Source organism: Astatotilapia calliptera, chromosome 3, assembly GCF_900246225.1.
Source record: "Astatotilapia calliptera chromosome 3, fAstCal1.2, whole genome shotgun sequence".
NCBI lineage: Eukaryota > Metazoa > Chordata > Actinopteri > Cichliformes > Cichlidae > Astatotilapia > Astatotilapia calliptera.
Genome location: NC_039304.1, coordinates 10,531,173 through 10,544,092, shown reverse-complemented (window position 1 = coordinate 10,544,092; position 12,920 = coordinate 10,531,173). Strand labels below are relative to the sequence as shown.

At 41.6% G+C, this 12,920-nt stretch overlaps 1 protein-coding gene across 1 annotated transcript; it reads right to left on the bottom strand.

Annotated features, from left to right (window-relative positions):
- Positions 1 to 4,406: 4,406 nt before the first annotated feature.
- On the bottom strand, positions 4,407 to 11,922 carry batf2 (basic leucine zipper ATF-like transcription factor 2). The gene is made up of 3 exons (XM_026161708.1): positions 10,921 to 11,922; positions 9,757 to 9,876; positions 4,407 to 5,894 (listed from the first exon to the last, which is right to left on the bottom strand). The coding sequence occupies exons 1-3, from the start codon at positions 10,987 to 10,989 to the stop codon at positions 4,830 to 4,832; spliced, it is 1,254 nt and encodes a 417-aa protein (XP_026017493.1). The 5' UTR covers positions 10,990 to 11,922; the 3' UTR covers positions 4,407 to 4,829.
- Positions 11,923 to 12,920: the final 998 nt, after the last annotated feature.

Sequence of the window (12,920 nt, the reverse complement as noted above, 5' to 3'; positions counted from 1 at the left end):
ATAAGCCTGGTTACTTTGGTAACTGCAGTGCTATTGGACTGAAGCATTAACGTGCAGGTAGAGATGAAAGCAAGGTTGAAAGTCTCTTTTTGATTTCTCTAGTTCAGTCTAGACAACAACAGCAAGATGTACCAAATAAAAACTGAGCTCAGGAATTCTTTCTTTATAAGTATAATGGATGCGCAGAAAGAACTTCTTACTCGTTCTGTTCTACACAGATACTTTCATGGTTAACAGAGAAAATCCAACATGTTTAACTTCTTTTCGTGTACAGGCACTAAGCACTAAGGCGGTCAGCTATGATGAATCTTCTCTGGCATTTTTCACTGCGGAGTACAGGCTCAGCCAGCAAAAAAATAAAAATAAAAAAATAAAGATTTTATTTTGAAAGCGCTGAGCAGATGCTGCCTCGTCTCACTCTCCGCGTCTTGACGCAGGTTCCTCAGCCTTGAGGTGGTGCAAGGAGAGAGAGGAGTGAGCCTCCTCCACTGCGGATGACGCTATATGATGGAGTTATTTATTTATTTGCCTTTATTTACGCGTGGCCGGCCCTGGCTTTTTAAAGCCGCTCGATTATAAGCAGGTGTTTCATCGGCGTTCCTGCTCTTGCCGCACCACCTTTGGCTTTCTCACTGCCGTTTCATCCAGTAAAGAAATATCCCCTCCTATCCTCCATCAGTGCACCGCTTTGACGCTCACCGCCTCCCCCCCCATTCCTCCCCCTCCCTTTTCCCCCATTTTGCTCTCCTCCTATTTGAGGTGAAGCTGGCTTTGAGGATCAAGTCCCATCCATTGTTCTTCAGCCCGCTCAGCCACTTGCTCGCGCTCACTCTCTCGTGTAAGCACACACGCACGTGCATTTAAAGGCGCATTTATCCGCGCCTTTCATCTGTTTCTCAAAGTCACACACACACTGATTTTCTCCCCATAAACACACACAAGCCTATTTTGTCTCATAGAGACTACAGTGCAGTAAGTGCTGTAACTGCGCATGCGTCCTTTGCTTTACATTACACCCTTGTCCCCTATGTGGTGTATCAGGTGAGTTCACCCAGTCATCTTCCGGGATAAAGACACACACACAGAGTTTACAGTGTGGGTCAGGGCAGCATTGATGCTCTGCTTTACATTTGCTATCAGGGAGGCTGTGGTGCTGTTAGAGACGCGCGCTGGTTAACCGACATTCAACAGCATTTTGGAGCTTTTTATTAGAGCAGTCTACAGTTGTTAGCTGTGCACAGTGGGCATTGTGGAGTCTGTTGGGGCCCCTCCAACCAGCATTCATCACCATTATGTTATGAGTAGTCTGACAGCACCAACAGCAGTCCTCTAAAACAACAAGGAAAACATTACTACAGCAGAGACCTTGTTTATTTTAGCAACAGTGACCAAGACCAGGTTGTCTGGTTATGCAGTGTTAATACTATAGAGTGCTGTGCAAAAGTAACTCCTCATTCTGTTATGCTTTGACAGAAACAAGAGGAATAGATGCACTGGTTTACTGAAAGGTTTGCAAACATATGAGGATATAAATACCAAAAATAGAGTTTGTACAGTTATTGAAAGTCACAGCCTGAACTCTCTTAGGCAGCTTTCTCGACATTATTTTCAGTAATCTTCAGGAAAAGTTCTCCAGGCTTCTTGAAGGACATTCAAAGCTCTTCTTTGGATGTTGACTGCCTTTTGTTTTATCGCAGTGAGACTATTTCTGTCGAGGCTTCTGTGAACAAGTGGATCCGTTGAAGGTCCAGATGCCACTGCTGTAGTTTAAGGTTTCTCAGCCCTCAGGGCACTACCAGGCACCCGGTGCCCCGAGCAGTCATCTGCCTTGCCTGGTGTCAAGAAGCACATCCAGCTATATATTACAGAATTTGCATAATTCTGCTAATAGACCCCAAACAAATATTCATATGTTGTGTAACAGCATATGAATGAGTGAGCTGAACTGCTTGAAAATTGTACTGTATTATAAAATAAAAAAATTTAAAAACTCAATCAGGACAGTATTTTTTTAAAAGCATAAAACCGATTTTAATATAATTTTTATTATTAGTTTCCTTGTTCAATATATTATTTGATCCATGATAAATACAAATACTACAAAGCCCCACAACTGCCATATGCACAAATATACAGGTATACCATATAGGCTGAATAGCAAATATATAAAATAAAAATAATAATTAAATGAAAGGATCGCTTGGAAAAAACACTTTTTTCAGCAGCAGTTTCTTTAAAAGACATTAACCCACCTCCTGGTTCACAGGGTCAAACCACTTGAAATGAGCACAAAAAATGTACTAAAACATAAATTGTGTTAAATTGTCAGTTTGGACCAACAATTTTATATTTTTTATGGAAAGCAAGAGCTGCATCAAATATAGCATCTGATTTATAGAAAGATTTTTTAAAATTACAAATGAATTAAAATTACAGGGTAATTATTGCTCCCAATCCACCTGAAAAATAATGGGTGAAAACCATTACTCCATGCACAGCATACTTGTGTGCACCCCCCATCACCCACCCCTTGACATCTAGAAATTATTTTTATTTCTACGTCATCTATAATTATCCTTTTGGGCTCTATGAACAAACATAAAATGAATAACTTCAGCAACAACAGCTGCAGGTCCGTCTTCAACCTTTTAAAGTTTTCGTGGGTTTACATCATCCTGATGTCTACATCATCAGTGAGATATGTTCCTTCTGATTCATTTATGAGGGATAAATTGCAAAAATATGCAGGGTGCAAATTAATAGTTACATTTTTTTTTTTGTTTAAATGTCGTTAAAAGGTTAAATAAACACTCCATTTTCAATAAAGTTTGAATTTTTAGGTAATCGTTTCACAGTTCAGGCTTTGAAGGGTTAACCAGTCAACGGTTATACATAAGAGGTTATTTATTCTCATAGTGTGCTTCTACATGGAAGTCATGCTTGTATAAGCAAGTCATAAGAGTGCGTGACAAAAAAAACAGACCAAACAAACACTAACACGTTCCTATACAAGACTTTAAAATGTTATAAACATGATCTGACTCGACCATTGTCAATGAGCTACACTGTTAGAGAGTTAGCTCCATCCGGTCGTTAAGTGATGACGCGACGAATCCTACTTCCGGGCCTAAAGTAGCCTGCGTTTAATATGGCTTTTGTGTTGTTAACATGTTTAATGTTTTGTATTTTCTTCTATTTAATCTCAAAAAGCTCCTAAAACAGTCAGTGATCACTGTTGACCTCCCTCGGCTTTTATTACCGCTAATCATTTATTTAAGCTCAGTTTTTAAAACCTTAGGATGTAACTACAGCCCAGCCCATGCAGCAGTATATGAATGACTAACCTCGCATTGTGGATGGATTATCTCAGTTGTTCTCCTGGCTGAAGTTTGGTCCTTTTACAGCATCCTGCCATGCGATTACATTTGTTCCTGACCACCGAGAACACTCACGTTAACTCTTATCGAGTGGAAAAAAAGTTAGCTTGTTTATATTATGCTAACATAGCTGTGTCGCTAGCGGTCACGTAGCACATCATTATATACCAGCTAGCCCAACTTCAGTAACCCTACAAACGTCACTGCTGTTTAGTTTTCTGTCTTCATTTATGTTGGAAGTGATAACAGAGCTGTACGTTTTAATTTGTTTCCAAAACCCCGCAGTCAGGACATGCTATATTGTATTTAGATAGAAGCTAGCGAGCTAACTTCCTGCTAACTTCTAACTCCGTTAAATGTCATAAATTCCGTTTTCATGGATGCCTGGATGTTAAACTCAATTGTTACACCTGGTAGAGCAGAACGCTGATCATTTTATTAAAGATAAAAGACTTTAGACAGTTTTTCAACTCTCAGTAATGCCATAGTGATCGTTTGATATATGGACCTGCAGCGGAGTTTAGGCCCAGACACGGCTAGTGACGTCAGACTGAACAACCGGATTATTAGCTCTGATAGCTGGGATCACTACATTCTAATGCAACCTTGTAATAAAGCAGCCCTTCACAGTGGCTCACAGGGAATTTAGAAGGCCAGCGATCCCACTGTACTGTACCAATTTCATGAAAGTGGCTGATTTCACTTTAAGATTTAAATATCAATTAGCAGCAGTAGCAGAATATGTGCTGAGAATGTGTGTCTTCAATTAAGATTAAGGTACATAAATAAAAAGAAGAAGAAAGTGAGTAAGGATGTGTTGTTAACTTTGGCACTGCCCTGTGTTTGTATTGCAGCTTAGAAGGAAATTTATTCTGGTAACCTTTCCGTGAAGTTGCAAGGAAGTGAGAGGACCACTCCACCCAATCTAAAATTAAAAGTTACAAGTTTCACCATGTTGACTCAGTTTTACTATGTCTCCTTTTTCATGATTTAGGAAAGAGCGGTGCCTGCAAATGATTACTGACTGTGGAAAAAGACACTGGAATTTATTGCGTTCGTTCTTGAAATTAGAGATTTCTGCTCAAAGACCCTCAAAGTTCGGGAGGCATTTTTATGCCACTTACTAATAAGCGCAGACATAAAGATTACTTTAGTCTCAGAGAGGATGAGATAACCTGTGACGCTGGAGGTACAAATACATGAGAATCTAGTCAGCTACTGGTTGCATTCTGGAGACCGCAGGGTTCAGATTGACAATTTTTCTGTGACCAAACCAAATGGAAGCTCAATCATGAAATCGCTGCATTTTCGTAACAGAAAGCTCAATAAATAAGTAGCATCTGGTATGAATATGAAATATGACAGAAGACATTCAGTCTTTGGTTTGTTACTAGCTTGAGTCCAGAGGTCATCTCCTCACAACACATGAATCAAAATGACTTTTCTGTAGCGCTACTGGCTATTATTCCCACTTATGAGCCAGTCGAAAAAATCACAAAGTTCAAGTTCCTTTGAGGGAACCCCTGGTTGTGGCGCCAATGGCGGAGGTTCAGACGGAGCCCTATCGAAGCTGCTGGAGGTAGCTTGAGATATATCAAGTGGACCGGGGACAGTGAGCAGGGAGAGCAGAGACACACTGTTTGATGTATTGTCTTGATCATAACTCTGCTTTGAGGAAAAAGAAGGCATGGGTGATGGCTCCAAACCTGAAACGGCTGGAGCTAAAAGAGAAGGAGGAAGAGGATTTTGAAGAGGTGATGGTAAAAAAGTAGACGGTGAAACTGAACTGCTTGGGTTTCCACTAAAGCGACATGGAGGCATTTGGGGCACGCAACCCGGTGCTACTACACCCGCACTTCCAGCCTCTAAATGGGAATAAGGGGGTGTAGCGTCAGCTGTAGCATTTAGAAAAGATGTTTTCTCCTTAAAAAATCCGTCCACTGTGTAACCCATTTCACAGAGGGTGTCTTGCTCCAGCGTGGGCTGCGCAGCTGTGGAGAGCACACCGGAGGGAACGGGGTTTGAAATAAGACCGTCACAGATGGGTATACCATTTGTTGTGCTTGAGGTCATTATAGGTTCTTTGCTAAATAAAGAGTGCGGAGCTGTGTATGTGGTGAAAGATGCTGAATAGGGAACTGTCACTGGGCTGGAGGAAGAGGAAGAGGAGGAATTGAAGAGCTTAGGTGAAGAATGAGCAGAGGAGGCTAATGTTGTGTTAGCTGGAGGAGAGACATGGTTCCTTTTGACGCAGTCAAGGCTCTGAAGTCCCAGGCTGGAGGTCAGAGAGAAGGGGAGCGCAGAGGAAGCAGCCACGGTGGAGTCCGAGGCCTCGGCGATTCCGTGATGGTTGGAGCTGGTCTGACAGTCAGCTGAAGAAGAACCCGCAAGGCTGGAGGGGAGGCGGCAGTAAGGTTCGTGACGCTCCAGCGACGTCGTTAACAGGTGCAGCTCCTTTTTCAATGCAGCGATCTCCTTATGAAGAGCCGAGTTCGAGTGCTCAAGACTCTGGAGTTCCTGAGGAGACAGAGGGCAAAGGGGAATAGGAAGCGATTAAATAAGGGGGTGGGGGAAAAAAGACAAAGCGGAGGGATCAATAGTAAAGAAGAAAAGTCAGGTATATCTTTATTATCCCTAACTGAGGCGCTCACCAGCCATAAAAACTTATTACAGACATACATCAAAGGACAAACAATGAACGCAATCACATGCCACCCACATAATATCACACCAAGCCTGTGCTGCGCAGTAATAAAACGACACAGCGAAACAATCTTAATGACGCTCCTTTAAGGCTCCGAGAGTGTGCAGCAATAGAAAGCACAAGAGGCATGAAGTGTGGCCAACGCCAGAACCCCAAAGGAGAACTGAAATATTGCTCCTAAGTGACAGCGCTGCAAGATCAGCATGAAACGAGTGGGTAGGCGGTGGAGAGAGAACAAAAAGTGATTCCTTGCTGATAAGTGCAGACTAATGCATGGGACCAATTAGGAAAATTTTGAATTGAAATGTGGCAAAAAGCTTTCTCAATAAACGTGCCTTTTTGGAGCATTTACAACGGTTTTCTTTACATTTAGCGGTAAACTTAAAGCACTTTCGAGATGCTCTTCCTTTTTTTAGTGGTCATATATACATACTGTTACATTGGTGGCCATAGTTTCAAATACATACAACTAATGAACTCAGTCTTTAACAATAAAATTCACTGTTTTTGACTGTTTTTTTCTACTCTTGGATCTGCCGGGGATATGCCTAATATAGTCATCTCGGACAGACTGTGGCTGAAGCCCCATCACCTGCTGCTCAAACCTTCGAGTCGCAAAGAGCAGATAATAATAAGAAATCTGAGTCAGACCTCAGTAAGTTAGGCCTAGAGATCAGCTGATGACCCTCAGTAACCCCCGTTCACTATAGGGGGAAAATAAATGTATATTCCACGACCACCTCTTCGGCTTTGGCTGCTAGCAGAGTCGCCGGTAGTTTGCACAGAAGGCTCCAACTCCTGCAAACACTCGCTAGCTAACCACCAGCCGGCCGATAAACTTGAAACAGTGCGGCGTAAACAAGAAGCAAACAAGAACAAAGACCTTCAAAGTAAAAGTTGTACCTTATCTCTAAAACCAACACACGTTAAAAGGCACAACTTCTTGACGATGAAGGCAAAGGTTCTCTGTTTTTAGCTGAGGTCACACTTCTTCCCAAATTTCACTACTGCCACAGACAACTCAGCGTCTTCCATAAAAACTAGAGGCCATCTCTGACTAACCAAAGCAAACACAGGGTGATAACACTGACGAAAGGCAATTTCGCCTTAAGGCGATGCCTAAAGTGGGCCGGAACAATCCGGAGCAGCATTCCAGCTCATTCAGTAAAGTACAGAGTAGTTAAATGTGATTGGCAGATTTGACTAATGCATAATGACTAATGATTTCATTTGCAGCCTGCTTTCAGCTGACAGCATGGAGATATCTGCTTAGTTTCCAAAAAAAATGTAGTTCCTAAGAACAGAAGAAAAAGGAGGTCAGCATACAACAGCCTCAAAGATATGAGTGAACAGAGAACAGGAGAAGAAGATGATAAACTGTTTTCAAAGTTAAGAACTTTTCAGCAAGGGACATTTGATAAAATGGAAATCTTACTTGCAGTACTTGAATCTACACATGATTTACTGCTAATCATACTATTTTATCTATATATTGCAAAACTGTGAAGGTTGCATGAAAATAGTAGTCATTGTGGTGCAAGTTACGGTGGCAGAGCCTGCACACACACACAAAATCTACTGTTGAGTTCAAAAATTAATATGCAGCTTGTCTCTAAGTGACTATTTTCACCCAGCAGTAAGGTTCCCACAGCTGCCAAATCCCACTTTAACCTCTACACAAAAGAAGAGCTTTTAAAGGAATGGGTGAAACCAGCAGCTACACCAGCCTTTTTGGAGCATTTACAACGGTTTTCTTTACATTTAGCGGTAAACTTAAAGCACTTTTGAGATGCTCTTCCTCTTTTTACTGGTCTTATATACATACTGTTACATTGGTGGCCATAGTTTCAAATACATACAACTAATGAACTCAGTCTTTAACAATAAAATTCACTGTTTTTGACTGTTTTTTTCTACTCTTGGATCTGCCGGGGATATGCCTAAGATTTAACTAAGGATTATTTTGAACTGTGACCCATTCAAATCTACTCTAATGAGCCGTCACTTCAGCACAGCTAACATTCGTCTACTTTTAACATTAAAGTGTAAACTTGACAGTTGCCCTGAAGAAGAGTCAGAGCTGTGCTATGCAGTTGTGAGTCACGGTCTCCGTCCCATTGAACTGTAAGCTGCTGACACAACTTTGAGTTTTTAACAAGTTCGAGTGGCTTGAGGCAACGACACTTCCCAGAACTTCAAGTGAAGCACACACACACGCAGCAGAACTGAAAGAGAAGGAAAGAGGGAAAGCGAAAGTGCGAGTTCCCGACACAAAAAAAGACACGCACACACATTCACACCCATTCATAAATTTGGTACACGCAGACATATTGAGCAGGTTACAACAGGTAGGATGTAATCTAAAAGGAAAATAGAGCTTAGTGGTAGTAAAAGAGCACGAGCTCGGGTGCAGCACAGCAAACCGGTGGTTTTGTTTTCTCTTTGTCAGAATGAGAGTAATTAAACACATTTATGAGCGTGAACCGACGGACGAATCAGATTAGTGACATGACAGGAGAACAAATGCTTCTTTTTACTGCACAGAAACCTGAATTTGTACAACTCAACCTGTTGGTTAAATAGGACTCTGTGGCTTAGGCTCATCCTCATGTCCACTCATACTTTTTTGGAATTGGAAATGGCAAATTTGTTTAAGATAGTATTAGGAAAAAAATTTACCTAGGCTAAAGAAAATTGTACAGAAATATATATACATATGAAGCATAATTATCAAATTATCAAACGAAACTGCAGATCTCATGTGATGGGAGAAATTTTAAAACTATGAGCCAAGTAATCTGGCTGGAATACAGAAGTGCAAAGTTTAGCAAGATAAGACAAGAGGAACCTATTAAAGGTCTCACAAACAACCAAAGCAGGTGACCAGCGAAGTGAACGCAACACAGGAAGCGTGCTAAGATGCGGCATTCCCACCGTGCTTAAAGATGCACATCAACAGATTAACTGTATGTACAACTGTGTGCCACTGCTTATCAAAATCACCAGCATATGACGATGCACAATAACTTAGTTCCATTTAGCTCTTCATGTAACTAGTAGCTAACATTATTTCAGTATTTTAGAGAACACCACCACCTGAATACTTTCTGCTTCAATGGATGGGTTTCAAATCACAGTAAGAAATCTTGAACACCACATTTTTACAATAACCCTTCATAACTGTAATGCATGTATGACCTTGAAACAGTTTTCAGGGCTACGTGCTGTTAGGCTTGTGTGTAAGCACGCGGTCATCAAAGATACTTTAGAAATCTGACTGAGTGCTCTGGGAAGCGTGTCCGTGTGTGCGGATGTGTACCCTGACCTGTGGAATTTGCACCCGCCCCCCAGGGGAGAAAAAAAAAGACAGGCAAGTACAGATTGAAAACAAATGCGTCTGTGTGTGTGCGTGTGTATATGTGTGTGTGGATGGCAGACAGGAAAGGGAGGGCTGATAGGGAGGGCAAAGCAGAGGGAGTGAAAGTCCTTCTCCTAAAGCAGGCTATTTACAAGAAACGCCTGCAAGCATGCTGCCAGATTACACAATACGCACGCGCGTGCACACGCACACATACACACACTGCTCATCAAACAGGCTGTGTGAGAAAAGGAGACAGAAAGTGACAGAGTCAGAGGATGACAATGGAAGGAAGCAGAGGGGGAAAGGAGTCAGACCTCATGAAGTTCATCTGCTCTCTCTGTCTGTTTTCTGCGGCTCTTCCTCGCTGCATCCCTGTTCTTCTCCCGTCTTTTTGGCCCTCTGGGTCCCATCTGTTGTCCCCCTCTTTCTCTCTCCTGCCAAAACAACAACAGAATTAAGGAGAAATATCTGGGGTTAATTAGACCGCACAGTGACACAGTGGGCGTTCAAGCATGCACTTCTATTTTGACTTTGGCTTTCTTCTTTTTAAAGGGCGTGTATCGATTTCATTTCGATACCGCGTTTTTGTTTTAAAGGTATAACATGACTTACAAGGTCATGAGACAAACCAATCACATGAGACAGTGCGTGTGGCCCTTCAAAATAAAGCGGGTCAATAATACGTGAAGTGCTTTGATGCAGCGCGTGATGCGAAGCAAAGGCGAGGGCTGACAAACCATATGACAAATAACAAGGAAGATTCTTTTTATTGCACACAATAATTCAGGTCTTTATTAGACTACACCTTCCATTCATTTCATGAGTTCAATTTTCACTCAGCACAGCTGTTGCTGACTGTTCTACAGGCAGTATATACAATCTGTGTATACTTTGCAAACACACACACGATAACTGCAGTAAATAACCTGAGCCGGACGTGAACTGAGGGTTCAGGGCACCAGAGGTGGAAGACCAATACTCAGTTTAAAAACTAATAACAATAATGATAATTAAGGTACTAATAATTTAAATGAAATTTAAATAAATCACTTATTTTACAAACAGATCTGTTTGGAGGGCTTAAAGTGGATCTGAGTTGATAAATAGTGGTTTTAGAGGCAGTGGATGATGATTATAACTAGCATGACTAATAATTAATACTATATATTACTATATATTGCTGTATATTACTATACAATAATGATAATAATTATAACTTTAGCTTTAATAATATATCATTTTTATTTACAGTGTAAAAAGGAAAAAAGCCAGAGGTTCATTAATCAGAAGAGGATCTGACTCAATATAAACAGTGAATGGGTGTTATACCTGTTGTAGCCCATAATTATAACCAATATCGGTGTGAATTTCATATCACATAAGTTTACTCTTAGCATCAACAGCGTGAAAAGGTCCATAGGATGACCTGAATACGGGGATTTGATGATCGAGTCAAGAGACGAGAAAGAGGAACTTACCGATCCTGCAGTACTGCTGGGGCTGGCGGACTCGGACCCGGACCCGGAGTCCATGTATAACGGGGACATCTTGACCCACGCTCCTGCAGCAGACTGGCTCACCTGTCGGCTGGTCGCCTGCGGCAGCACGAGGCTTTCACCTGTCTTGGACCATGAGTGCAGCAGGGGAAGCCGTATCCATTCATACGCGATTATCGGGATATCAGGACAGAGCAGGAGTGCAGGTTACAGAGCAGGTAATGCTGGGACCTGTTGCCGTGCTACAGACTAACATCGGATGTGTTGCTTGGTGACTGTGTGGCGCTGACTGAGGCGCTCAGTCGCTTTATCTGATGACTTATGAGTTCAGCAGGTCTGGCAACAGATGATGCAACATGATGCTGCGGTTCTCTTTCTCTTTCGGTTTCTCTTTATTTTAAACTGACCCGTTGCCTTGCAAAGCTGGAGGGGGTGGGCGTGCTGCTTTCAGGTGCAGCATGTTAGTTTCACTCCCCACACGTGCTTACAAAGTGCATTCGATTTATCTCTCACACGCGCACATTGTTGTGCAGCTTCACGTCACGCAGTAAATCCGTGTTTTTCTGCTAACATCTCTGACATGTTAGCGTCACACTTTTAAGGTCCGGATTGTGAAAAGACCAACGTGTGAAATCCTAATTTCCGACAGCACGTGAATGCGTTATTTTAAATGGCTGGGGAAAGTTTCACAGGGGCAGGAAGCGCTCGGGTCTGCTGACCATATATAGACTAAGGTGTCTCCTTCCCCACGTGCAGGGAATTTCTAAAGCGGATTGCCAGGAAATTGCTGTCCAAGCCTCCAGAAACAAGCCAGCGCTTAGAAGAGTTCTCGGCAGAAAATGATGTAACTTTCCACAGAAACATTTGACCTCTGATGGCTTCAGGTCTTCTAAGCCGAGAAGAAAATGGCTAACTCATGGGATTTTCAGAGATACCTGATCCAGCCTGTAGGCTGAAGGGTTTGTTTGTTTTGTCTGCATGTCATTGCACATGTGTATAGTGACAATAAAATGCATTCTATTCTATTTTCTTTCTCTCCTTTAAACTTAGCTTAATATTAGAAGCTGCCCTTATTTACTTTTTTACACTATTGTCTCAAATTTGAAATGTAACATTTTATCTCTGAGATGTCAAACATTTGGTCCGAGGACCAGACCAGACTCACCAAGGGATCCAATCCGGCTCACTGCAGGGCTTGAAGGGCTGGAAAGTTTAAAATACAACGCATCTGGGAAGTGTTCACAGCACTTCACTTGTTCTACTTTTTGCATTGTTACAGCCTTATTCCAAAATGAATACATTCATTTTTCTCACTTTGTAAATATGGGGTATTATGATTGGAAAAATTAATGTAATCCTTTTTTTTAGTGTAAGGCTGTAAAGTGACAAAATGTAGAACAAGACAAGTGCTCTAAATACATCCACTGTATGATATATTCGGTTTTTCCTAAAAAACAACAACAAAAAAAACAAACCAAAAAACCCCCCAAATGCTGCTATTCCTGGTGTTAAAGAGTGAAAATGTTTTCCAGCTGAAGTGGTGAGGGAAAGTACCAACAAGGTAGGTGGTGTATCCTCTTGACAGGAAATTAGAAAGGGAAAGTTGGTGGCGAATTAAAGACATACGGGAAAGCATTTGAAGGAAGAGTCTAGAAAAAAAAAGAAAAAGACAAAAAAAAAGTGGGAAATGAACAAAGTGCAATGAAGAACTGAGAAGCTAAGTGTACAGCAAGAAAAAATGTTTAGAGTGCATTGAATTTGAGTCTCGGCAATAAAGGAAGGCGAAAATAACTTGTCAATTGGCTAGACAGAGATCGAGCTGGAACGGATGAGCAGCAGGTTGGGGTGATTAAGGATAGAGTTGGAAATGTGCTAATGAGTCAAGTCAGGGTGTTGACAAGTTGGAAGAAATACTTTTGAGGAACTGATGGGTGTAGAAAATGTAAGAGAGAGTAAGATGGGTGGAACATGGATAAGAAAGG

Coding starts and splice junctions, on each gene's coding strand:
- batf2 (XM_026161708.1), bottom strand. CDS start 10,989: ATGTCCCCGTTATACATGGACTCCGGGTCCGGGTCCGAGTCCGCCAGC. Junction 9,877..10,920: donor CCAGCAGTACTGCAGGATCG/GTAAGTTCCTCT, acceptor TTGTTTTGGCAG/GAGAGAGAAAGAGGGGGACA. Junction 5,895..9,756: donor GAGCAGATGAACTTCATGAG/GTCTGACTCCTT, acceptor CTGTCTCCTCAG/GAACTCCAGAGTCTTGAGCA.